The following is a 27,551-nucleotide window of genomic DNA, read 5'->3' as shown; positions in this document are numbered from 1 at the left end:
CGGATCTGACAATGAATATCAATGGTTGCGCAGTCCTCTCAAATAAAACGGAAGGCCCTCAGCGTTACTCTGGACCGTGATTTCTTTCTATGAACATGTCAAAATGTGTCCCAACGACCCCCTCGATTTTAAAGCATTGCGAAAGAAGAGTCGTTTGTGAGCCGGCTCTTTTTAAGTGTAATGAGCCAAATGAACCGGCTCACCGAAAAGACTCGGAACCACTAACGTCCTGCGTTATGACGCAATTTAACCGCGACTCATTTATACAAAAAATGAATTGTAAACGACAGCGAGATGATAGCGAGAATGCCGAGAAAGGAAAGAAGAGAAAGAAACGCGAAGAGAGAGTAAAACTTTCTCCACTACTCGAGGACGAAGATGTGAAGAAGGAAGTGAAGGAAGCATGGTCACAGCGAGCGCAGTACTCTCATGGTCAGCTACTTGCTAGCTATCTTAGCTACATGTGTTTACAACGAGCACATGCTTTGGCTAGTCTTGTTACATAGATGGTTATTTTAATTGATACGCTAGTAGTCTCCCTACATATCAATATTGTCAGTCAAGTGCAAAGCTTTAGTCACAACTTTGCTTTCATGACCACTGATTTGAAAACACTAAAATATGTGGGTCAAACTATCTCAACCATTATCACTTTACATGAAGTTACTTTTTTTTATAAGTCTTATATTAGTCTTATACATCATCCAACGAAATGCTTACTTGCAGGTTCATTCTCGACAATGCAACAACAATATAATAAAAATCAGATTACGAACATAAAGTAAATGACACGTAGAATATAACTTTTTTAGCTTAGGTATAATACAGGAAGGCACAATTTATAGCAAATGTTTACACGTGTATTTGGGAGGTGGTCAGTGTAGAAACTGAGCAGTATAATAAGAGTCTGGTAGCAGCCGTTGTAATGTGTGTATAGCGTTCGGAAAGTATTCTGACACCTTCAATTTTTCCACATTTTGTTACCTTACAGCCTTATTCCAAAATTGATTGTGTTTTTTTGCGTCAATCTACACACAATACCCCATAATGACAAAGCAAAAACAGAATTTTTATACATTTTTCAAATGTATTAAAAATAAGAAACTGAAATCACATCTACATAAGTATTCATACTTGTTACTCAGTACTTTGTTCAAGCACCTTTGGCAGCAATTACAGCCTTGAGTTTTCTTGAGTATGACACTACAAGCTTGGCACACCTCTATTTGGCAAGTTTCAACAATTATTTTCTGAAGATCCTCTCAAGCTCTGTCAGGTTGGATGGAAAGCGTTGCTGCACAGCAATTTTCAGGTCTCTCCAGAGATGTTCAAGTCCAGGCTCTGGCTGGGCCACTCAAGGACATTCAGAGACTTGTCCCAAAGCCACTGCTGCGCTGTGTGCTTAGGGCCGTTGTCCTGTTGGAAGTCAGGTCCTGAGCGCGCTGGAGCAGGTTTTCATCAAGGATCTCTCTGTACTTAGCTCCATTCATCTTTCCCTCTATCCTGACTAGTCTCCCAGTCACTGCTGCTGAAAAACATCCCCACAGCATGATGCTGCCACCCTTATGATTCACCGTAGGAATGGTGCCAGGTTTCCTCCAGAAGTGACACTTGGCATTCAGGCCAAATAGTTAAATCTTGGTTTCATCAAACCAGAGAATCTTGTCTCTCATAGTCAGAGTCCTTTAGGTACAGAGGAACTCTGTCAGAGTAACCATCAGGTTCTTGGTCTCCTCCCTGACCAAGGCCCTTCTCCCCCGATTGCTCAGTTTAGCTGGGCGGCCAGCTTTAGGAAGTCTTGGTGGTTCCAAACTTCTTCCATTTAAGAATGATGGAGGCCACTGTGTTCTTGGGGACCTTCAATGCAGCAGATTTTTTTTGGTACCCTTCCTCAGATCTGTTTTTTATTTAACCTTCATTTGACTAGGCAAGTCAGTTAAGAACAAATTCTTATTTTACTAAAACAGCCTATGGGTTAACTGCCTTGTTCAGGGGCAGAATGACAGATTTTTACATTGTCAGCTCGGGGATTCGATCCAGCAACCTTTCTTTTACTGGCCCAACACTAACCACTAAACTACCTGCCGCCCCTGTGCCTTGACACAATCCTGTCTCAAAGCTCTACGGACAGTTCCTTATACCTCATGGCTTGGTTTTTGCTCTGACATGTACTGTCAACTGTGGGACCTTATATTGACCGGTGTGTGCCTTTCCAAATCATGTCCAATCAATTGAATTTACCACAGGTGGACTCCAATGAAGTTGTAGAAACATCTCAAGGATGATCAATGGAGACAGGATGCACCTGAACTCAATTTCGAGTCTCATAGCAAAGGGTCTGAATGCTTATGTAAATAAGGCATTAATGTTTATTTTTAATAAATTAGCAAAAATGTCTAAACCTGTTTTTGCTTTAATTTTTTTTTTACATTTTAGAATAAGGCTGTAACGTAACAAAATGTGGAAAAAGTCAAGGGGTCTGAATACTGTATATGTGTATGTCTGTGTGGGTCTGTGCATGAGTGAGCACATGTGTGCTAAGATGCGGAGAATCAGAGCAGGTGGTCAGTCCAGTTCAAGTGTTCAGCAGTCAGATGGCTTGTAGATAGGAACTGCCACTGAGCCTGTTTGTATCAGACCTCATGCGCCGATACCTTCTCCTTGTGGCTGGGGTGTGTGGGGTCCTTTATGATGTTGTGTGCCTTCCCCGGGCACCATTTCGAGTAGATGTCCTGCATGGTCCCAGTCATGTACTGGGCCATCTTCACCACCCGCTGGAGGGTCTTGCATTAGTGCACGGAGAAATTCCCATACTAGGCCGTGATGAAACTGGTCAGGACGCTCTTGATGGTGCAGCGGTAGTATTTGGAGGCATGCCGGATTTCTTCAGCCGCCATAGGAAGTAGAGACGCTGTTGCACCCTCTTGACAAGAGTGGTGGTGTTGTGGATCCATGACATGTCCTCTGTGACGTGAATGCTGAGGAACTTAAAACTAGTGACTCTACTGCAGTCCCGTTGTTGTGGATCAGGGCTTGTTCCCTCCTCTGCTTCCTGAAGTCAATAATTTTGGGCTCCCAAGTGGCGCAGCGGTCTAAGGCACTGCATCAGTGCAAGAGGCGTCACTATAGTACCTGGTTCAAATCCAGGCTGTGTCACATCCAGCCTTGAATGGGAGTCCCATAGAGCAGTGCGCAATTGGCCCAGCGTTGTCAGGATTTGGCCGGAGTAGGCCGTCATTGTAAATAATACTTTTTTTCTTAACTGACTTGCCTAGTTAAATAAAGGTTCAATTAAAAAAAACATTAAAAAAAGAATAAACTCTTTGTTTTGCTTACATTGAGGGAGAGGTTGTTGTCATGACACCACAATGCCAATTCACGTACCTCCTCCCCATAGGCTGACTCGTCATTGTTTGTTATCAGGCCTACAACCGTGGTGATGGAGTTGGTGTTGTGCAAAGCCACACAGTCCTGGGTGAACAGGGGGTGCAGCAGAGGACCGAGGGCACACCCCTGTGGGCCCCTGTGTTACGAGTCAGTGTGGAGGAGGTGTTGTTGCCAATCCTCACAGCCTGTGGTCTGCCTGTCAGGAGGTCCAGGATCCAGTTGCAGAGGGTGGTGTCCAGACCCAGGGCTCTGAGTTTGGTGTCGAGCTTGGAGGGAACGATAGTGTTGAATGCTGAACTGTAATAAATGAACAGCATTCTCACATTGGTGTTCCTCTTGTCCAGATGTGTTACAGCCGTGTGCATAGCGATGGAAATGGATTTGGGTCTGTTGTAACGGTAGGCAAATTGGAGTGGGTCCAGTCTGCCTGGCACGCTGGCCTTGGTGTGGGCCATGACCAGCCTCTCTAAGCACTTTATGATGACCGATGTGAATGCGACGGGGCTATAGTCATTTGGGCATGACACCTTGTTTTTTTGGGCCACTGGGACGATGGTGGTCTCCTTAAAACAGGTGGGGACTACAGCCTGGGAAAGGTTTAAGATGTCCGAAAAATACATCTGCCAGCTGGTCAGCACACCCTCTGAGGACGCAGCCAGGGATGCCATCTGGGCCGGCGGCTTTGTGAGTATTCACTTTTTTGAGCGTTTTCCTCAAGTCAGCCTTGAAAAGCGAAAGCACCTGGTCGTCCGGAGCAGCGAGTCTTCCTGGATGGCTCTTTATTGTCTGCCTCGAAGCAAGCATTCAATGTGTTAAGGTTGTCTGGGAGTGAGGCTTTGGTGGGCAGCGCACAGCTGGATTTGCCTTTGTAGTCTGTGATAGTCAGTAGTCCTTGCCACATGCAACGCGAGTCTGAGTTGTCGAACATCAATTTAAGTTTGAGTCTGTATTGTCTTTTTGCGTCCCTAATCCATTTGCGGAGCTCGTACCTGCTTGCCTTGTACACGTTGCGCACCACCGATTCATCGGGGTTCGTTCTGCTGACATTGAATGCTGCAGTACGGGCTCTCAGCATTGTAGGAAAGGAAAATAGATGAGAGGAAACTGTTTGTATTGTTGAGCATCACATGACACATATATGGCACCCAAAGAGAAGTCACAAAAGGGTGTCACAAAAAGGTATGTTTTTGGAGTATTGAGAAGGTTTACCACCTTCCTATGTGCTGTTAGAACGGGTTAGAACCTCAAATGAAAATGATCCAGAGGTAACAACTGACTCTAAGACATACTTTAGTTAATGTTACATTTATTCACATAATTAGTGTTAAAACTTTTTTTTATATTGCTAGACCAGTCGTTGAGTGTTCCTCTGGTGTTCCTCTTAAGGGGGCCTGGAGCTGGACTGCCAACCTTTCCCTCACTGCATCATCAGGAACTTCATCCAGAGTGACAGCTTTACAGAGAACCTACAGAGGGAGCTTCTAGACCTCAACTTCCATGAGAAGTCCAACGACCTGTACAAATTTAATCAGGTGAAAAAGGAAAACTGATAGGAATACAGTTTTGAAACGAATTGCTTCTTGTTCATAATGTTTTTTTAATCTGCCTTTTGGAGTTATGACATTGGGAGTTATGATACTCATTGACAATTTCTTACAGTCAGACGACCTGAAAAAGAGAAAAGAGCCTCACATCACAGGCTTGAGGTAATTTGTATGTGTGTGTGAGAGCAATTTAGGGAGGTAGAGAGAACATGTTTGCTTTGTGTGTGTGTGTGTGTGTAGCAGATGGGTATCTGTGTAACTCATTCCTCAGCCTGAAGTGTCTCCACTTGCGCGTGCTTCCACAAGTGTCTCCATTTGGACGACTGAGTAAGACGCTTCAGGATGTTGGTCACGTGTTTGTGAGGCAGAGGTCCTGAGTTCAAGCCTTGGAATGTGCTGAATCAGGGAAAGTGTTACTCACTAAGCAAGCAGCGTGATGTTCTTTACATGTACATGCTCTCAGTTTGGCTGTTTTTGAGCTTTGTGTGTGTTTTCAGGGCAGCACTATTTGGGCTGTTTCGATCCTGGCTGGGGGAAGTGTTGGGGGTAGAACTGGAGCCCACAGTGGATGTTTCCTGTGCCAAGTACCAATACACTGGTGAGTCACATGTTTTTACCTCTACTCTTCAAAAAAACAATGAGCCAACCTTAATATTAGCATGCTCCTCCTAGAAAAGAGCAGAAGCACTGAGCTATCCCCCCAAGATATCCTGTTCTACCCACTGCATAGTTAGTCTATATCTATATGGACATGCACATTTCTGGAATGAATTATGAAATATACATTATCTATCTGTTTCATATCTCTCTTTCTCTTTATCTATGCCCTCTCTATCTCTCTGTCGGTAGATGTTCTGTTGTGTCATGATGATGAGTTGGAGGGGAGGCGTGTTGCCTTTATACTCTACCTTGTCCCTCCATGGGAGAGCAGTGATGGAGGAACCCTGGATCTCTTCAGCACAGATGGTAAGTATTGGTGTGTGTATTGGCATGAGTTAAAACATGTGTGTTTTAATTTATAATCTACTTTGTGCATAGATCATTTCCAGCCCCATAGTGTGGTGAAGTCTCTGGTGCCCAGCTGGAACACTCTGGTTCTCTTCGAGGTTTCACCCGTCTCCTTCCACCAGGTAGTTCTTCTGATACAACCGGGTAACAACCACACACTTCAGACCTCTCACCTGTCCAGGTAGCAGTAGTGCAATCTACGGATGGCTGTCTCTCTGTGTGTTTGTCCAGGTTGCAGAGGTGTTGTCAGAGGATAAGTGTCGTCTCTCTCTGAGTGGCTGGTTTCACGGGCCGTCTTTGGAGCGACCCCCTCGTCACATCGAGCCCCCCTTCCCAAGGAGCCCCCACCTTCCCAGAGATGTGTGTGTGTTTGTTCTGAAAGAGTGAACTCACAGCCATAGAGCAAGGATGTGGTCACATGAAATAAATACATGTGTGTGTGTGCATTTTACCTGAGTGTATTTTGTGTGTCTGTTCACAGGAGACACTGCTGCTAGAGTGGCTGAATCCACTGTATCTGGATGTTGACTACCAGTCACAGGTTCAGCAAGAGTTCGAGGACAGCTCTGAGATCCAGCTCAAGAATTTCCTCAAAGTAACCCCATTACTCAACCTTTTCATTTCTCCATCTCTCTCCTGCTGCCTCTCTCCTGGTTGACAGTGTCTCTCTCTACAGGAGGAGAAGTTTAAGGAGGTGAGTGAAGCACTGAGATCGACTGATGTCCAGTGGACCAAGCAAGGTCCTCCCAACAGGAGGTGAGCCTGTCGAGTAATTTGTTTGTGTGAGTGAGAGAGAGATATCCCTAAGATGTTATGATGGCTGTAAATGTATATGATGTGTGTAAATATTTTTGTATATGTGCATTGTGCAGATGTTATGAAGTGGCTTCGTTAGAGTCCTTCCCCCAGTGTGTGAGTGCATGCTGGGAGCTGCTGTGCTCGGAGGCGTTCTTCCTGCTTCTGTCCAACTTCACTGGCCTGAGACTGCACTACCTCAGCCCTGGTGACGAAGACGAGGAGGAAGAAAAGGACCAAGAAGATGAGGAAGAGAGAGAAGCCACAGGGTCATCTGGGGACACACCATCAGCTAATAAGAATTACAAAGGTATGTTGCTTGTTTGTGTATGTACACTACCGGTCAAAAGTTTTCGAACACCTACTCATTCAAGGGTTTTTCTTTATTTTTACTATTTTTTACATTGTAGAATAATAGTGAAGACATCAACACTATGAAATAACACATATGGAATCATGTAGTAACCAAAAAGGTGTTAAACAAATCAAAATATATTTTATATTTTAGATTCTTCAAATAGACATCCTTTGCCTTGATGACAGCTTTGCACACTCTTGGAATTCTCTCAACCATCTTCACCTGGAATGCTTTTTCAACAGTCTTGAAGGAGTTCCCACATATGCTGAGCACTTGTTGGCTGCTTTTCCTTCACTCTGCGGTCCAACTCATCCCAAACCATCTCAATTTGGTTGAGGTCGAGGGATTGTGGAGGCCAGGTCATCTGATGCAGCACTCCATCACTCCTTCTTGGTAAAAAAGCCCTTACACAGCCTGGAGGTGTGTTGGGTTATTGTCCTGTTGAAAAACAAATGATAGTCCCACTAAGCCCAAACCAAATGGGATGGCGTATCGCTGCAGAATGCTGTGGTAGCCATGCTGGTTAAGTGTACCTTGAATTGTAAATAAATCACAGACAGTGTCACCAGGAAAGCACCCGACACCATAACACCACCTCCTCCATTCTTAACGGTGGGAAATACACATGCAGAGATCACCCGTTCACTCACAAAGACACGGCGGTTGGAACCAAACATCTCAAATTTGGACTCCAGACCAATGGACAAATTTCCACCGCTCTAATGTCCATTGCTCGTGTTTCTTGGCCCAAGCAAGTCTCTTCTAATTTGTGTCCTTTAGTAGTGGTTTCTTTGCAGCAATTCGACCATGAAGGCCTGATTCACGCAGGCTCCTCTAAACAGTTGATGTTGAGATGTGTCTGTTACTTGAACTCTGAAGCATTTATTTGGGCTGCAATTTCTGAGGTTGGTAATTCTAATGAACGTATCCTCTGCAGCAGAGGTAACTATGGGTCTTCCATTCCTGTGGCGGTCCTCATGAGAGCCAGGACTTGGTATTTTACCAAATAGGGCTATCTTCTGTATACCCCCCCCCCCCCCCCCCCCTCTCACAACACAACCGATTGGCTCAAACGTATTAAGAAGGAAAGACATTCCACAAATTAACTTTTAAGAAGACACACCGGTTAATCGAAATGCATTCCAGGTGACTACCCCATGAAGCGGTTGAGAGAATGCCAAGCGTGTACAAAGCTGTCATCAAGGTAAAGGTTGGCTATTTGAAGAATCTCAAATATAAAATATATTTTGATTTGTTTAACAGTTCTTTTGGTTACCACATGATTCCATATGTGTTATTTCATAGTTGTGATGTCTTCACTATTATTCTACAATGTAGAACATTTTAAAAAATAAAGAAAAACCCTTGAATGAGTAGGTGTTCTAAAACCTTTGACCGGTAGTGTATGTGTGGATTCGTGTGTGTGTTGACCCCTGTGTGTATCCTCAGATCTGTGTGTTTGTGAGCCTTGACCTTTCTGTACCTCCTCAGGACTGAATATGCCTTTGTAAGTATGTGTTGACCCCTCTGTGTGTATCCTCAAGAGCCGAGCACACCGGTGTGTGTTGGAGAACTGCGTCGCTGGGCTCATGGGGGCTACACACTACTGCACGATGGAGATGCATCGAGAGCAGAGTACGCCCTTGACCTACTGCTGCCCCTGAGCTGTCCTGGTCAGTCACACACGCTTAATCGCACACACACGCTTAATCAGACACTCATGCCTAAGCACGCACACACAGACACACAATGTAGGTTAGAATCATAGTTTTGGGAACTATTTTCAAAATTGTAAGTGCAAATGTTATCATACACAATATCAACTCCAAAGTGTGATAACTGTCTTTTTATTTTTCAGACTGGCAGACCGAGTTTGGGGGCTTCACCTCTTACGTTGCTAATGAAGAGGATGAGGAGGTGAGTGATGTCACTGTTCAAATGGCAACTGATCAACTAGATTCCTGTGATTGTCATGGTTGTCATTTCCCATCGGTGTCCTCCTGTCCGCAGCTCCTGATGGTGTATCCAGAGGAGAACTCCCTGGCTCTTGTCTACAGGGACAAAGAGACTCTCAAATTTGTCAAACATATCAATCACAGAAGCTCCACCCTACCTATTGGGGATTCTTGTAGGAGAGCAGTTTATGACTTCTCCTTTGTGTATTATGAATGAGTTTTTATGTGTATGTGTTGAGGTGTATGTGTTTGTAATATAACATCACTGTGAGGGGTGGTCGGTCTACTCTAAAGCCTCATGATGTCATGTGTTCTTCATTAAAGTGAACAAGCAGGGATACCCTGTTACCACGGTTACCTGGTTTTGGTCGGCAGCCACAGAGTAACACAGATTTTTTTAAATTGTCTACAGTGACAGCATTTGGTAGTATTTTGTGTTCATTATCTTGTGTCATTATTGTGGCCCTGTATGGCTGAGTTGGTAGAGCATGGCGTTAGCAATGCCAGGGTTGTGGGTTTGTTTCCCGGGGCTACCCAGACGTAAAATATATGCACACATGACTGCAAGTTGCGTTGGATAAAAGCATCTGCTAAATGGAATATAATATTATTATTATATATTACTAGTTTATTTGTATGTGTCTGTAGTATGTGTTCAAACTCTTACAGTATTCATGCTGTCACTGTAAAAATGAATCTGTCTGCAAGGAAAGTAAACTCCAGAGCAGTGATTGAACATTAGAGAACCAAATCCACACACACTCGCACAACCACCACTCCGGTGTTAAATTCTTCACTTGGATATCAAACTGAATAACAAATGAGTAATAACAGCTAAATGTTTGGCAGACCTATGATTTCACTAATCTTTTTCATTTTATTTTTATTGGCCCATCCCCTCTTACAGTTTTTGTTGTTGTTATATTTACGTATGACTCATATTTTACATACATGGCACTTTTTTTACACAGTAGTTACATAGCAAAATATTGTTATTTTAAATACATTGCATAGTACTTAAACACATCGGTATACATTATATAGTTTTTAGTCACCTTAGTGAAAATATTGAAACAATTGTTGCAATCTGACTTAAATTTTGACAAAGGATGGAGCTACATACTGTAGCTATAGATTGTTACACCAGATATTGTGATTTAACCAGAGGCTTTTGGTATCCATTACTGGGAGTTACAGGTTGGGTACTGTTTGGTGTAGCACAGAGAATTTTCGACCAACTTTAACTTGGCAACACTATCTTCGTTCTCAATTCGGACAAACGTATCTTCTAAAATATCTGTGTCCAATTGCAAGTGATGCGAAAATGCTCCATTATTCAAATAAATGTTTTGCTCCATTAAGTAATCTAACGATGTGTACGCCGCCATCTTGTCTATTTCAAATCTTCTCCCATCGATCGAGACAGGTGTGTCATCATGACAACTAGGAAACTGGGACATTTTCTACAAATTAGCAAATCGGAAATGTATGAGTTTCCTAATTCCAACTAGCATGTGAAAGCGGCATAATCTCTTGTGGACAGATGAAACGGCGAGAAACTGTCAAGGCTCACATAGAAATGTGTTATTACTAGCAGCAGTAGTTCCTGGTTTGGGGTTTTCATCATTGATTATTTGGACGAATCAAGATTGGGGCGAAGGCGGTGCTTGAACTGGTGCGGTTATTTACAAGCCCGTGTGTGGACGATAAATGGTTTTCACTAGATTCCACAACCACAAAGTAAAAATTGTCTATATCATAAAATTCATGAAAATAATTTGTTCCTATCTTTGCACAAAGGTAATCACAATTGTTAATGCCCCCCCCCCCCCAGCAGTGAAATAGAGAATGTGTTTGTGATGGTTACAATCTTGCTGCTGTGATCAAAGAGGATACTTGGGGATGAACAGTAGTCTAACATGTTTAATGTATGTGGGTGTTTGACAGTAACACAGCACTACAGATATATTTCAGCACTAGGGTTTATTAATCAATTGAGATATTTTAGCTTTGCACACTGTGAAGTGCTGGCATATCAGATTCTGAGCGAGGAAGAGAGGGCTAAAGTCTGTCTTGACTTCACCTGTCCGAATTGTCCAGGAAGTGGCTCTCTGATTAATAGTGAGGCCATTTCCTGTCATGCCTAGATAAGACTGACAGTTTACTGTCAGACCTTATGTGGGCCTTGCTCACATAATTATTTATTTTTTTTGTGAATCCTTTCTATTCTGTTATAGGCTTCATCTGGCCTGTTTTTGTCCCCAAGCAGTTGCCATAGTTTCAGTCTGTAACAGAGGTATTTCCAAGTTAAATGTGGCCTACCTTCTCTGAATTAATCACTTGTCTGACAATGTGGATTCACTTACATTCAAATGGCGCAGTGAATACTTCGAGGAAGGAATATACATGTTAGCAACATTTAAACCGGGCAAATTAATAACATCACCCTGCTTCCAAAAACATAAATTAACAGTACCAATATCGGCCTAAAAAAAAACTGTTACTTATTTGGTATGTTGCTTCTCAGTCGATTAATTTTGCCTTCAGTGTCATGTTCAGTGGGTACATGCAATGATAGAATTTCAACATTGTCGTTAGCTACACAGTTGCAAGCAAATGGCTACAGCAGTAAAGGATCAGTTAGACAAATATTTCCATCCAATCAACCAACAAAAACAGTCAACTACTCCCTTCCCGTAAAGATACGTGATTCTAACCAATAGGGAAGCGGCATGTTCTTTCTTACCAATCACAGTGCCTTCAGGTTTCCCTGTAGCCAATCGCCTGTCGGGAAGTTATTAATGTGTCTGTGTGTGTTCCTGTGGTCAGGACGCGTTGTCCTTACGACGTTTTTTCTTTAAAGGTAAGTTAACAAAACAATTATGATTTTACTTTAAACCCAAAACGAAATTATAGCCTATACAACAGTTAATGCCACAAATGACAGTCGATAAATGCATAACAGTACTAGTCAATCATGAAAGAAAATGTTCTCAAGTTGCTATGAGTCCTTTCTATTGTTTATTAGGCTACTGTTTTGTAACAACATGAATGTATGATTAAAACTTAAGCAGTAGTTTTTTTGTATTATTTAATGTCAACTAGAAACTACTTTTCTAGTTTCCTAAAAGTGAACCTCACTGTGTCCAACGTGGTCTCCGAGCATTTCGTATTATTCTGTACGTAAACGCATTTTGTACGGAAATGCTTGACATTTCATTCATTTAATATGGGAAGTATTCATTTGTGGATGTCCATCATCCATTTTGTATGATATGTTACAAATTACTATTCATATGACATATTACGAATTGCAATTTAAACCTTATGTTACTTATTGCGATTTAATATGTTATGCATTTCCAAAACATATATGTTACACAGCAGATTAGCCACAAAAAAAATAATGTTAACATTAGCTAGCTCTAGGGGTTAAGGTTGAGAGTTAGGTTAAAGTGTTAAGGGAAGGGTCCGCTAAAAGTGTTAAAGTTAGGGGAAGTTACTAATTAGCTAAAATGCTAAAGTTGTCAGTGATGAGATTCAAACACGTTCGCATTATATGCTCACCCATCCACCCCGACCAACCACCCTCCTTTAGTTTTTGCCTGGGTGATGTTATTCATAGTGCAAGAAAGTGCATAAATGAAAAGTGAAAACAAAACACAAAAGTTTTGGCCTCAGGTCGTTCTCAGTGTAAACATACCTTCATTTATTTGGGAACCATGATGTTCAAATAAACATCTTTATTTTGCATTCAAGCCTCAGTTTTGGATTTATTCCTTTTTTTCTACAGTTTGCGGGTCTCCATCTCTTTCACCATACCAAAGTAACATATCATACTAATTTGAGTGACCTGGATTTACATTTACTATGTTACGTCTAGTCTATGAGACCAGTCTGCTGTGTCATATTCTATATTCATATTGTCATATCCTCATAGCAGGAGAGAATGTAATGAAATTCCTGTCATCATGTCCGTGACTCACGAGACTCGCGTTTTCACAGAACTGCACACCCCACAGTGCCACCTGTCTTGTAGGCCCAGTAGTCTAACCCAATGATGTATATAAACCCTGGATTGCTGATGCTATGTATTGGGCAATGAGAGACTTTGAAGCCATGTTGGCGCTCTTCAGAAAGTAGCAGTTCCGTAGGAATGAATAGAATTCTTCAGTATTTAATTTAAATCTTTCAAGGACAAAATTACATGTATTTAAGTATTTTGTTGTAGTGGGGACAGTGACATATTAGTTATTTCAAAATATTATACTTTAAGGAAGATGTTTTTATATATTAGAATTGTTTTATTTGTATGCTTAGCACACATTATATGATTCATAAGTATGCATTAAGGTGTCTGTAATATAATAAACGTGGCAAAAACAAATAAATGCATTCTAAAATATTCCCAAATATTTGTAGCTTCAAAAGAGCGCAGTCATCAGTCAGTCATCTAGTGTATATTTAAATGATTAGTCTAACCCAGCATAGAGCTCACCAGTTTGTAGTCCTAAAAACCAGAAATGCGTTACGGCTTTCCCTGTAGCTCAGTTGGTAGAGCATGGTGTTTGCAACACATGGTGTGTGCAACGCCAGGGTTGTGGGTTCGATTCCCACGGGGGGCCAGTACAGGAAAAAAAAAAAAAAAAAAATGAAATGTATGCATTCACTACTGTAAGTCGCTCTGGATAAGAGCGTCTGCTAAATGACTAAAATGTAATGTAAAAAATGTTACCTGTGGTTCATTCAGCCATTCCTATGTGGAAAATGAATGGAGAAAGAATTTGATTTGGAATAAACACCAAAAATAAGGTCTGAGGTAACACAGGCTTAAGAGATCTTATATATTTTGTTCTATGAGATAATAATAGTCAGTTAACATGATCTTTATGAATATATATGTTTATTATAATGTAAATGCTTCAAAATTCACAAAAATGGATCTTAGCTGATGAAGATTATTTCATAGAACAAAACTAAGCCTGTGTTTTACCACAGGCCTTATTTTCGGCGTTTATCGAAAGACCCTACAAAAACAAAATTTTCCCGTAAGCTTTGCCCAATGAATCATTACTATTGCTATCTATAGACTGAACAATATAAGTATTCACTACAAAAAATGAAACCGACCAATTTGACTTGTTTGGCAGTCTGTACCATGTAGACTGATTCTCGTTTTCATCCCAATCAAAAGAATGGCATTCACTGAATTGATCCAATGTCCAGGGAATCCTTTGGTTGTCACTTGGCAGAATGATTTTAGTCTTTGACGCTGCAGTGGTGGATGTTAAATGTTGCATTAATAAACTCTTGATTATGACATAATCCTCATACACTCTATGGTAGGCTACATCTGGTGAATTAATCCAGCACACTTTCAGTTTTAATAATGTATGACACTACCTGTCTATGAATGTAATGATGGCTTATGATTACATGTAGGCCAGGGGTCCCCAATTACATTCAGCTGTGGACCGATTTTTCCTTGAGCGGATGGCCGGGGGGCCGGAACATAGTTCTAAATAATTTGTACACTGCAAATTGACCGCAAGAATCCCAAACATATATAGTATTTGACAAAAACAGAATCATTTCAAATCTTGATTACATTGAGAAATGATCACATACAGTGCCTTCAGAAAGTATTCACACCCCTTGATTTAGTCCACATTTTGTTGTGTGACAGCATGAATTCAAAATTGATTACATTTTGATTTTGTGTATTCAACCCCTTTTGTTATGGAAAGCCTTAATAAGTTTAAGAGTAAAAATGTGCTTAACAAGTCACATAATACATTGCATGGACTCACTCTGTGTGCAATAATAATTTAACAGGATTTTTGAATGACTACCTCATCTCTGTACCCCACACATACGGTGCCTTTGGAAAGTATTCAGACCCCTTGACTTTTTCCACATTTTGTTACGTTACAGCCTTATTCTAAAATTGATTAAATATTATACTTTATTCAGCAATGTACACACAATACCACATAATGACAAAGTGAAAACAGGTTTGTAGATATTTTAAAAACAGAAATATCTGACTCGAAATTGAGCTCAGGTGCATCCTGTTTCCATTGATCATCCTTGATGTTTGTACAACTTGATTGGAGTCCACCTATGGTAAATTCAATTGATTAGACATGATTTGGAAAGGCACACACCTGTCTATATAAGGTCCCACTGTTGACAGTGCATGTCAGAGCAAAAACCAAGCCATGAGGTCAAAGGAATTGTCCGTAGAGCTTTGAGACAGGATTGTGTCGAGGCACAGATCTGAGGAAGGATACCAAAATATTTCTGCAGCATTGAAGGCCCCCAAGAACACAGTGGTCTCCCATCATTCTTAAATGGAAGAAGTTTGGTACCATCAAGACTCTTCCTAGAGCTAGCCGCCCGGCCAAACTGAGCAATCGGGGGAGAAGGGCCTTGGTCAGGGAGGTGACCAAGAACTCGATTGTTTCTCTGACAGAGCTCCAGAGTTCTGCTGTGGAGATGGTTGTCCTTCTGTAAGGTTCTCCCATCTCTGCAGCACTCCACCAGTCAGGCCTTTATGGTAGAGTGGCCAGACGGAAGCCACTCCTCAGTAAAAAGCACATGACAGCCCGCTTGGAGTTTGCCAAGAGGAATCAAATAACTCTCAGACCATGAGAAAGAAGATTCTCTGGTCTGATGAAAGATTTAACTATTTGGCCTGAATGGCACCATCCCTACGGTGAAGCATGGTTGTGGCAGAATAATGCTGTGGGGATGTTTTTCAGCGGCATGGACTCAGGATTGAGGAAAATATGAACGGAGAAAAGTACAGAGAGATCCTTGATGAAAACCTGCTCCAGAGAGCTCAGGACCTCAGACTGGGGGCGAAGGTTCATCTTCCAACAGGACAACGACCCTAAGCACACAGCCAAGACAACACAGGAGTGGCTTCGGGACACACATTTTTTAGAATAAGGCTGTAATGTAACAAAATGTGGAAAAAGTCAAGGGGTCTGAATACTTTCCGAAGGCACTGTACAATTATCTGTAAGGTCCCTCAGAATTTCAAACACGGATTCAACCACAAAGACCAGGGAGGTTTTCCAATGCCTCGCAAAGAAGGGCACCTATTGGTTGGTAGATGGGTAAAAATAAAAAATGCAGACATTGAATATCCCTTTTGAGTATGGTGAAGTTATTAATTACACCTTGGATTGTGTATCAATATACCCAGTCACTACAATGATACAGGCGTCCTTCCTAACTCTGTTGCCGTAGAGGAAGGAAACTGCTCAGGGATTTCACCATGAGGCCACAATGGTGACTTTCAAAGAGTTACACAGTTTAATGGCTGTGATAGGAGAAAACTGAGGATGGTTCAACAACATTTTAGTTACTCCACAATACTAGCCTAAATGACAGAGTGAAAAGAAGCAAACCTGTACAGAATAAAAAATATCCAAAACATGCATACCACTCTTCATATCTTCAAGCATGTTGGTGGCTGCATCATATTATGGGTATGCTTGTCACCGGCAAGGACTAGGGAGTTTTTTTATGATAAAAAGAAACGTAATGTAGCTAAGCAAAGGCAAAATCCTAGAGGAAAACCTGGTTCAGTCTGCTTTCCAAAAGACACTGGGAGGCAAATGTACCTTTCAGCAGGACAATAACCTAAAACACAAGGTCAAATATACACTGGAGTTGCTTACCAAGATGACATTGAATGTTCCTGAGTGGCCTAGTTACAGTTTGGACTTAAATCGGATGGAAAATCTATGGCAGGACTTGAAAATGGCTGTGATCAACAACCAACTTGACAGAGTTTGAAGAATAAAAAAAATAAATTATGTGCAAATATTGTACAATCCAGGTGTGAAAAACTCTTAGAGACTTACCCAGAAAGACTCACAGCTGTAATTGCTGCCAAAGGTGATTCTAATGTATTGACTCAGGGGTGTGAATACTTATGTAAATATGATATTTCTGTATTTCATTTTCAATAAATGTCCTAAAATGTCTTAACATGTTTTCACTTTGTCATTGTGGGGATGGGGATGTGTGTAGATGGGTAATAAAAGTTTTTTTAATCATTTTTTAATTCAGGCTGTAACGAAACAAAATGTGGAATAAGTCAACGGGTATGAATACTTTCTGAAGGCACTGTATGTTCCTCTATTTATGCGTGGGAATACATGGGAACAGATTTCCTAAATTAAAACACTTTGAGCTGATTTCCTGGTGATTTTACAGTGTTTTACGTTCCCCAATAGGCAGCAGTTTAAAAAGATATATATTTTACTTTGTTCAGAAAACTTGGGTCAAATAAAATCACCCGCAGGCCAAATTCGAAACCCTGAATTGTAGGCTGAGTTATGGACACGTTAGTTAGATTTCTATATGTATTATTTTGGGCTCCCGAGTGGCACAGCGGTTTAGGGCACTGCATCTCGGGGCTAGAGGCGTCACTACAGACCTTGGTTCGATTCCAGACTGTATCACAGACTGCATAATCTAGCTCAGATACTGTTTTCCCTTTATTTATCCCTCTCCCAGGTCTAGCACATCAAGCATTTACTTGACCCTAAACCAGACCCAAGTCACATTGAAAGAAGTCTATCCAGAGATAGGGGTTAGGTTGAGGTCAGGCGTTAAGAGAGGGTGGACTGTGTGTGTCTCTGAGTGAGTGTGTTGGGGTGGAGGTAGTAGCAGTGGCGTCATTAGGCCTGGGCTTCCGGGACCTTAGCCCCGGATGTTTAAGATCCAGCCGCAAACATTGTTTTTCACATTTCAGTCTGATTTAAGTTTCCATTAACACATATCACTACACATTTTTACTACAAAAATAAACAATACAATATACTGCTCTAGGCACTGCAAGAAACCCATGGAGTGACGCAGTGCTTGCTGTGATTGGTTGAGATTTCACAATACAGTGGACCGCTCATGTCCTTTGACCCCTCCCTCACCCCTGCAGCACTGGTTAGATGTCAATGTCATTACTTACGAAAACGCCTGTCACTCAGTCAGAGTCTGGATATTTGGAACTTCTTCCAAAAGAGTGGCAAAAAAAGCCAGCCGGTGGAGAGGGCAGAACAGCCAGAAAGTCAAAGCAGCAGCAGAGTTAACCACAGGTTTGTGCAGGGTTGGTGGTAGCTTACTAGCTAGTCTCCCTCAGCATAAGAGTTTGCTAATGGTAATAAGCTAGCATTAGCGCTCAGCATCCTTAAGCTGTCAGTCAGTTATTTACAGTATATTTAGTGAATGGGCAAGCTAAGTATGTTGATATAAGTCATGATATCAGGGAAAGTTTTTATTTCCAGTGAGTGTATTTGATGGATTTCATTTCTGTAGCTAGCTTGGCTAGTTAGCCACCTTGTTAGCTACTGGCTAGCTAGTTGAGACAGAAGAGATGAGAAAAAGGTTTTCTGCCGAAAGCACATGGGCGTTCAAGCAGATCAAGTTGGTGACCATTGTTGGTCACAGCCTTTCAAAGTGTGTTGCATTATGGGGTTAACAAAAATTGTCCAACTTGTACCTACATTTCTACTGCATGAACTTTACAAAAATCATGTGATCAAAGGTCATGAAGTTTTGACTGCAGTCGACTAATTTTTTTCAGTTGCTCTTTACCAACTTCATCCTCCAGCCATCGCTTGCATTGTGGGAGGATCTATTGTCAACCAATCATTAGGGTTTTTTTGTTTGACCACGCGAACGTGACCAAAGACACAACTGAAAAAGGAACCAACTTTGCCGTGATTCATGTATAAAGTGGATATGAATGTGATATTTGAGGCTCTCTCACTGATTGATTGTACAATGTAGGCCTACACACTATACATACTATACTATACATACTGTACACACTTTACATACTATTCTATACACACTATACATACTATACTGTACATACTATACATATTATGCTATACTCGACATACTATAAACACTACATACTGAACTATACACACTACATACTATACTATACTATACATATTATACACAATATACATACTATACACACTATATGATTTCAGTTTGTGAGTTTGTAATATGGATGTTGGAGCCATGTTTATTTCGACATTACGAAGAAAAACTTTTATAGACAATATAAATATATATATATATATATATAAATATAAACACTGCCGTGTTGATCTGAGTCTTGCGGTTGAAAAAGCACATTAGTGTCCAACTTTCGGCGGTTGCAGATGCACAACCCCCAACTTCACTCCTCGACTTTAGTCTACAGTCGGTTGCTTTCGCCTTACAACTGAAACGAACCCCATATCTTCTGAAAGTGACACAGTGCCTCCCTGTGAACTGAAGCTGAACTTTACTACAACATTATATTTAATCTTGTTTAAGATAAGCAATGATGAGGTGGTAGAACTGACAAAATTAAATGAATCATAGAAGTCTTATAACCTATTCCATTCTACAGGTAAAAATGCTTGGCTCATGTCCGTTATTTCCATATAGGTTATGTAACTATTTGTAAAAATAAAAACATTAAATAGGGGGAAATTATTTCATTGAGCTTTTATTTGTATTACTCTTTTTATTCACTTAGCTACTTACCTTTTCTATTGTTGTTGCATTATCGAGAGGTTAACCTGCAAGTCAGCATTTTATTTGCACTCCATATATATCATGTGTATAGAAGGGAAGGGAAGGGGGAGGGCAGCCAGAAAAAGAGGGGAAAAGATGGCCAGCTTTGCAGTTAGATTGTAGGTGAACAAAACATTGAAAATATATAGTTCATTTAGGTCCTCAAATGTTATCTAATTAAAAAATCTCACATTAGCTGGTGGAACTGACTAAATTAAATTAATCACAGAGATTTTATAACTTCTACAGGTAAATGTTTTTGGCTTTTGTCTCTTTATAGTCATATAGCCTAGGGCAGGGATGGGCAACTCCAGTCCTTGGGGGCCTGATTGGTGTAACACTTTTGCCTCGCAAAAAAACCTGACTCCAATAATCTGACTCCAATAATCAACTAATCATGAGCTTCAGTATAGAACGCAATTAGTTTAATCAGCTGTGTTTGCTAGGTATGGGGAGAAAGTGTGACACCACTCCAGTCCCAGAGGACTGGAGTTGCCCACCCCTGGCATAGGGGCTATGTAGCTTCTTATCTGGAACTGGGTTTGTTTCAATCCTGCCCACAGCTGGCAGGACACAAGTAATTATCAATTCAGAGTGCAGCTGCAAGCGACCCGATCGTAATGCCTGTAGTAAATTTAGTTTGACTTTGGATATCCCTATGAGGCTAGTTAGGGACCCTCTGTAAATTACACAATGTACATGGGACAATATGCTAAAATTCCAATCGCTCCAAATTTCAATGACTTGATAACCTCAAACAACTATAAATTGTAGAAATTCACATACAAATGTTAAAAGCATTTCATGAGAAAACTAAAAGGTGTGCAGCATGAAAATATTGTCTCATTTACATTGTGTAATTTATTTCCTGGCCATAACTAGCCCCGGAGATAGGCTATCCAAAGTCAGGTCACACACCAGCAGGCTGAAGCTAATTGGCAACATAATTTGGCTAATTCTTCCCACCTGTGAACATGCACACGAGACACCCACATCAAACCACACCCCAAAACCAACTCACATTTGAATTCAGTCATGGCCGCTAGCATTTCTTAATGAACCAAATCTAAAACAAGGTCAAATCAGGAAGTGCAGTTGCCCTTCAAAATGAACTAATGACATGCTGCACCTTGCTACCTTTCAGATAAGCCAAGGAGGAGGACAGATGAGAACAGCAGCAGCCAGGGGCAAATGGTAGGGAAGAGGATGATTTAGGTGATCCGGTCACAGGCCCAAAACAAGTTAAGCTACCCCAGTATCCCCTTGACCGTTTTGGATTGCAAAATTTAAAGAAACACACTAAACAAGACACAGAGACAGCAACAGAAAAATAGATGGTGCAGAGAGACACCAGACAAGACACAGACAGCAACAAAAGAATAGGTTATGATGAAGAGAGACACCAGAAGAACACAACAGGCCATAAACAGAAGAGAGACGGTAACAGACAAGACACAGACAGCAACAGACAAGATACATAGAAAGTAACAGAAGAGGGCAGGTGGATTGAGTACACAGTAGACTGTATCACTTCAAGCTGCTCTATAGAATCTAATTTATTTTCACATATTATAAGAAGTGAAATACAGACAGTGAAAAAATAAAACATGGCTTACAAAGAATGTACAGGTAAGGTGAAAATCCTGTGAAATTACTATTAAAACAATTGTTTACTTTTACACTTTTTACAACCAGGACAGGATGAGAGAGGAGGGTAGACAAAAGACAGCAACACTAAGGGACAGCAACAGACGACACATAGAAAGTGATGGAGAGAGGTAGAGGGGTGAGCACACAGTAGACTATCACTTAAAGCTTCCCTATGGATTCTAATTACTGCCGTGTGTGTGTGTGTGTGTGTGTGTGTGTGTTTGGGTACTGTGGGTGTCACGGATCCCTCCGGAACTTTCATTACGCACACCTGCCCCCTATTCCCAGTGGTTAGTAATTGTATAAGTGTGCCCTTGGTTTACCAATGTAATTATTGTGATGACAATTATTGTTACAATGTCAGTTGGTTCGTGTGAGTACCTGTGCTGTGTGTTTTGGCTTTCGTGCCATTGTGGATTGCGCAGATGATGACGGGTCTCATCCCGTGTGTTAATCATTATGCGCTTGTGTTATCTATTCGAGGTACTCCTCGCTCTTTTGTTTGGGTTTCTACCCTGTGTTTTGTATAGTGTTTGTTTGGTCTCCGTCCCCGTGCCTTTACACTGCACGTCGTAAATTTGGGTGTAATAAAAAAAACATATTACGCATTACTGCGCCTGTCTCCCGAATCATTCATACCAACGTCACAGTGGGACTTTAATCAGTTTTGGCTCAGTGGTTTTTGGCAATACACTGTAGATGTGTGTGTTCCAGAGTAGCGAGACTCTGTGGCAGGTGGGAAGGTGCAAGTTACCTGAAAAATATATATTCTCTCAATGTTCTAATCTCTCAATATTAATCTCAAATTGCACCAAATGAATGCATTTAGCTGTTGAAATTCCTTACATTTTTTCTGGGGGAGAAAGCCCAAAGCCAGTAGGGGGGTCCTGGGGCAAAGTTCCTAATGTTCTCAAATCCTAGAAATGCCCCTGGGTAGTAAAGGGACAAATAGTAAATTAATGTAATGACATATAGGGGAGATAGGGTAAAATAAGAATAGTGGAGTGAGATAATATAAAGTGAGGGGTTGCATTGTATTGTGACTGCATCTGGATCCCGACTCTTTTTAATACCAGGATGGATTTGATTGATGTGTATTATCCTTTGAACTCAGACTGTTGATTGTCTGAGTAATATATCTGCTCTATCTCTGCAGGAAGGAGGAGGCTTGAAGGAAACACAGAAGAAGCTTTTGACAGCTGAGGTCAGATGACGAGAATGCCCAAACAATGGACATAATGGATGAAAAGGTACTGTATGTTTAGATGGGAGGAGAGAGGCAGGAGAGAGGAGCTGTGATATGTATGAGAGAGAAAAGGGAACGAGACAGAGACCGTTCCCATTAACTATTTATAGGACAACATGCATGTCTGTTTCTGTTAGTGCGCATGCGTGTGATAATGTCAAGTGGGGAGTGTGTGTGTACTGTGTATGTAAGAATGTAGCTATAAGTATAAGCTCCTGTGCTGTACAAAATTCAGCATAATGTCTGACTAGTAGTATACAGAGCAGAGGCATTATGAACTTTAATCTTGTATGGGATGTTGTAGAAAATGGTGACACTGAGTGTGGAGGATGGCCCGTGGACAGGATGTGCGGTTCTCTTCCTGCGCTCCTGTCCCGCAGTGAACCTGCTCTCTCTCTACAAAGACCAGCAGGGCAAGTTCAGCGTCTTCAAAGTCCTCAAGCTGACACTCACAGGTGAGCCACATCAGGCCATCCGGTCTCCAGCTAGCGTAGGGAGCATGCTGAGCATTGGGTGAGGCAGATGTATTATTGATAGAAAGAAAGGCTTAGCTTGGTGGTCATGGGGAGTGAAAAAGGGCTAGTGTTGCAGTGTGACCTGCTTATCTACTGACGGGATGAATATAGTTAAAAGCTTATGAAAAACTGCTGTCAGATAAACGCTGGGAGATCTTTTAGGAAGTCATAACACGGTTGAGCTCAGAGCTCTGCCTGGACCAGAGTAGTGGAGGGAGACACAGTCAGGTTATATTTATTTTATAGTCACAGTGAAAAATATTACAATAGTGCCAGTGATTCGCTATGGTTACCTCTAACCTTTGACCTTACCTGGCCTGTGTCCCAGACTCAGCTGGTGGGCTGGAGGGGTACGAGATCCTGAAGCTGCACGATGCAGATCCTCTGCTGGGTGTGGAGGTGAAGTTTGTGGATGTGGCGGCGTGCCGCAGGTTCCTGCAGAGCTACGGCTCCGGTGCCGTACAACAGTCCCTCTCCCAGCACGCCTGCCGCCTCCTCCACTGCCCACAGGAGCTTGTTTTGGAAACCCAGCTCAAAGCCGGGACGCACACTTTGGACTTTTGTCTGGACGACCTGGAGCTCTGTCTGCAGCACATCCACCAGTCACAGGTAATATACTATATACCAGTTAGAATCCATATATAGTGGTGTTGTTACTGGTAATATATGATAAACAGATCACAAGCAATACTTCAGCAATCTATAGTGTTTACCTAACAGGTGCTCTGCTGTGCCTTATGCCTTATGACTCACTATGAGGTGTTCTAAATGTTGATGTCACTTCCTGTCAGCCGGGGCGCCTAAGGGATGATGAGATTGCTGAGCTGGACCAGCAGCTGCAGAGCCAGGCCTTGGGTCACATCCCCCAGCCACCCACTCTCTCACAGGAAGAGCCCCCCGTGCCCAGCAACTGTTTCCTGTTCCAGAAGAGGGTGTTTGGTGAGTTGGCTCTGACTTCCATGGCTGCTTCTTATCATCAGTGGGGGTTCAGCGGGGAGCTGTCCCCAGGGTCCTCTACATTCATACACTGGCATAGAACAGTGTTTCTCACCTCTCGGTCAGTAGACCACCACTGGTCTAGGGAAGGTTATTGACCTGTGCCTCAAATAGTTTGAAACTTTTAGTCAGCTCAAGTGCTGGTTTTAATCTAAGTGGTCCTTTGAGGAAGAGGACCATTATAGCTTGCCCAATCTCTGGTATAGAGGACACTCATTATGGGTCATCTACTACACCCGGGACGGCAGGGTAGCCTAGAGGTAAGAGAGGAGGGCCAGTAGCTGGAAGGTTGCTGTTGTATTTTACTTTCTTACACCACGTCTTACATGCAGAAACATATAGACACTGGATACATGTCTCTAACAGCCCCTCTGTCTCCTGACCTATCAGAGGACCGCATACTGGCAGCAGGGGACCTGCAGCGGTTCTCCAACGGCGTTGGGCGGGACTGGAGGAAAGTGGGGCGGGCCTTGGGCAAGAACTGCCGTGCGCTGAAGGGGCCGGCCATAGACAACCTGGCCTACGAGTATGAGAGGGAGGGGCTGTACGAGCAGGCCTATCAGCTGCTGAGCCGCTTCATCCAGGCGGAGGGGAGTGCGGCACGGCTGGGCCGGCTGGTCAGAGCACTGGAAGACAGCAAACTCACCAGCCTGGCTGAGAACATTTTGGACATACAGCCCCGGGAGTGACGCTGTCTGTCACACTGTCTGGGGGTGTGTGTTGGTCTGTATGTATGTGTTTGTGTCTTTGTGAAAGAGTGGTAACGTGTGGGTGGCATTGCTTGTGTGAGCTTGTGTGCTACCACGTGTCTGTTCTGTGTGGGTTTTGTGTCTGTGAGCTTGATTGTATGTTTTTTTATTTGAGTAAAATTGTATTGTGTCACAAAACGAATAGTTCTCATAATTGCTATGTCACGTCATTGTTGTCTCTGGTTGGAGAGCAAACTGAAATCACTGCGGGTCTTTTCTTCTTCCGCTTTAAACCCCCTTTCTCCACCACAGACCATTGATGTATTTGATCATTCTACCAATAACCATTAGTTATTACAAAAACTAGATTGATATTGAACAATTTGCAATGGGATTGGGGAATATTTGTTCCCGAAATCCAAATAAAGTGTTGGATTTATAAAAACGAATTGCCCATTGCTTTCATTCATGTCGAGAGTTGCATTTCATTTCCACAATCCAAGATCCCGATCAAACTTTTTACTATGGATTACGTAGAATATTTAGGTAACCCGTTGATCCTGCTTTATGAAATACCACCCAGGTAAAGAATATGTCAACTTTGGGAAATGGGCAGTATCTAATCCATGTACACACACAGCAAATGTTTTACTATCCTTGTGGCGACCTAAAATATATTTCCATTCAAAATCCTATTTTCCCTAAGCCCTAAACCTAACCCTAAAATCCTAACCCTAATTGTAACCTTAAACTTAACCCCAAAGTTTAAAACAGCCTTTGAGAATTTTCCTTGTTTTGCTATCCTTGTGGGGATTTTCGGTAGCCATGAGGATAGTAATACAAGCACACACACACACACACACACACACACACACACACACTGTGACACATCTTGTGTTGTTTTGGATCTGTTCTCCAGCACTTTGGATGGATTTGAAATTATTCAATGACTATGAGGTTAACATGCAGACTGTCACCTTTAATTTGAGGGTATTTTCATCATATCGGGTGAACCGTTTAGAAATTACAGCACTTTTTGTACATACTGTAGTCCCCCCAATTTAGGGGACCAACATTATTGCTACAAATTCACTTATGTGTATTAAAGTAGTCAAAAGTTTAGTATTGGTCCCATATTCCTAGCATGCAATGATTACATCAAGCTTGTGACTCTACAAACTTGTTGGATGCGTTTGTGTGTGTAATGTTGCTTACGTGTGTGTGTGTGTGTGTGTGTGTGTGTGTGTGTGTGTATTTGTCTGCAGTGCAGTATTTGTAAAAGTTAATGTGTGTATGTCACTGTCTGTCTCTCTGTGCATGTGTGTGCAACTATGTGTGTATGTGTGTGCATAAACACATAGTGTGTAGTAAATCGTGAATAATGATCACTGAGAAAGTTACTGAGGCACAAATATCATACCCTCAAAACATGCCAACCTCTCAGCATTTCAATAACAGGGGAGGTTAGCTTTTTGGGGGGGTATGACATTTGTGTGTCTGTAACTTTCTCAGTCATCATTATTCACAATTTATTCAGGACAATCTGTAATCATGGTAGAATCCACATTAATGTAGAAGTGTTTGGAAATATATTATATTCTTATTTACAATAAAAGTGACTCCAAAATGACACAGTACATTATTTACCATTCATTTCTATTGGCCACAAAATAATCTGAACCACAACCAAAACAAACAGCAAATGCATCCAACAAGTTTGTAGAGTCACAAGCTTAATGTAATCATTGCATGCTAGGAATTTGGGACCTATACTAAACTTTTGACTACTTTAATACACATAAGTGAATTTGTAGCAATAATTTTGGTCCCCTAAATTGGGGGGATTACAGTATGTACAAAAAGTGCTATAATTTCTAAACGGTTCACCCGATATGATGAAAATACCCTCAAATTAAAGGTGACAGTCTGCATGTTAACCTCATAGTCATTGTATCATTCCAAAGTGCTGGAGTACAGAGCCAAAACAACAAAATGTGTCACTGTCCCAATATTTTTGCCGCTCACTGTATGTCCTCTTGCATTAGGGTAAGAGCTTGGGGCTTAGTTTATGAAGGCTATAGGTTCAACCGGCGAAGGTTGTTGCGTAATTGACTTGTAAGGCTGTAGGTTTAACTGGTAATTCAGGCTTTTGGTGTCAGTATAGTCCATTGTAAAAACCCTCACACCTTACCACTCCACTCTTTCCACATGTGGATTAGAAGTTTTTAATGTGCACACACATACACACATAGAGTTACACACACATGCACAGAGAGACAGACACACACACATTCACTTTTACACATACTGCACTGCAGACATAAACACACGCACACACACTCATCAATACATATATGTAAGCAACATAACACACACACACACAGGATAAAAACAATTGCTAGATTAATACAATTGAAATGTTATGATATTGTGTTGTACTACCTTGTGTAGCCTATTGTTGCTGTTGACATTACATGAGCAAGGCCCTTAACCCTAATTGCTCCTGTAAATCGCTCTGGATAAGAGTGTCTGCTAAATGACTAAAATGTCAAATATAAAAAGGCTAAAGTTATAGGCTAATGTTTACCCACTCCTAGTGGATTATACAGTCTATTTATAAGGACACGGAAGACAAGAATAGCCCACTTCCAGTATCGTGCGAGACCACGCCTTTTATGTAATAAAAAGGCCTATTATACATTGTATATTCAGCGAAATTATTCCACGAAGCAAAATGTGTCTTTAAAATCCCCGTTTGAATGTGGTCGCATCGGACGATTAGCGCCTGCCTTGGCTCTGACGTCAACGAGATTGT

At 41.7% G+C, this 27,551-nt stretch overlaps 2 protein-coding genes across 3 annotated transcripts; both read left to right on the top strand.

The window, feature by feature from the left end:
- The first annotated feature begins 124 nt into the window (after positions 1-124).
- Positions 125-10,417, top strand: LOC115203118 (prolyl 3-hydroxylase OGFOD1). Its single transcript, XM_029767505.1, has 13 exons — positions 125-432; positions 4,774-4,919; positions 5,047-5,093; positions 5,429-5,529; positions 5,781-5,897; positions 5,970-6,061; positions 6,171-6,299; positions 6,421-6,534; positions 6,616-6,695; positions 6,812-7,044; positions 8,637-8,765; positions 8,951-9,009; positions 9,103-10,417. Exons 1-13 carry the CDS (start codon positions 237-239, stop codon positions 9,262-9,264), a joined length of 1,605 nt encoding a protein of 534 aa, XP_029623365.1. The 5' UTR covers positions 125-236; the 3' UTR covers positions 9,265-10,417.
- A 1,389-nt stretch (positions 10,418-11,806) lies between these two features.
- LOC115203119 (tumor necrosis factor receptor type 1-associated DEATH domain protein) lies at positions 11,807-25,181 on the top strand. Of its 2 annotated transcripts, XM_029767507.1 has the most exons (7): positions 11,808-11,910; positions 20,785-20,834; positions 22,447-22,540; positions 22,841-22,991; positions 23,380-23,660; positions 23,843-23,990; positions 24,438-25,181. In XM_029767507.1, the coding sequence occupies exons 3-7, from the start codon at positions 22,520-22,522 to the stop codon at positions 24,734-24,736; spliced, it is 900 nt and encodes a 299-aa protein (XP_029623367.1). In that variant the 5' UTR covers positions 11,808-11,910; positions 20,785-20,834; positions 22,447-22,519; the 3' UTR covers positions 24,737-25,181. The 2 variants fall into 2 exon arrangements, with proteins under 2 accessions (XP_029623366.1, XP_029623367.1); XM_029767506.1 differs by lacking the exon at positions 20,785-20,834 and having other exon boundaries at positions 11,807-11,910.
- The last annotated feature ends 2,370 nt before the right edge of the window (positions 25,182-27,551 follow it).

This window comes from Salmo trutta, chromosome 12 (assembly GCF_901001165.1).
Source record: "Salmo trutta chromosome 12, fSalTru1.1, whole genome shotgun sequence".
Taxonomy (NCBI): domain Eukaryota; kingdom Metazoa; phylum Chordata; class Actinopteri; order Salmoniformes; family Salmonidae; genus Salmo; species Salmo trutta.
This window is presented reverse-complemented; position numbering and strand designations above follow the sequence as displayed.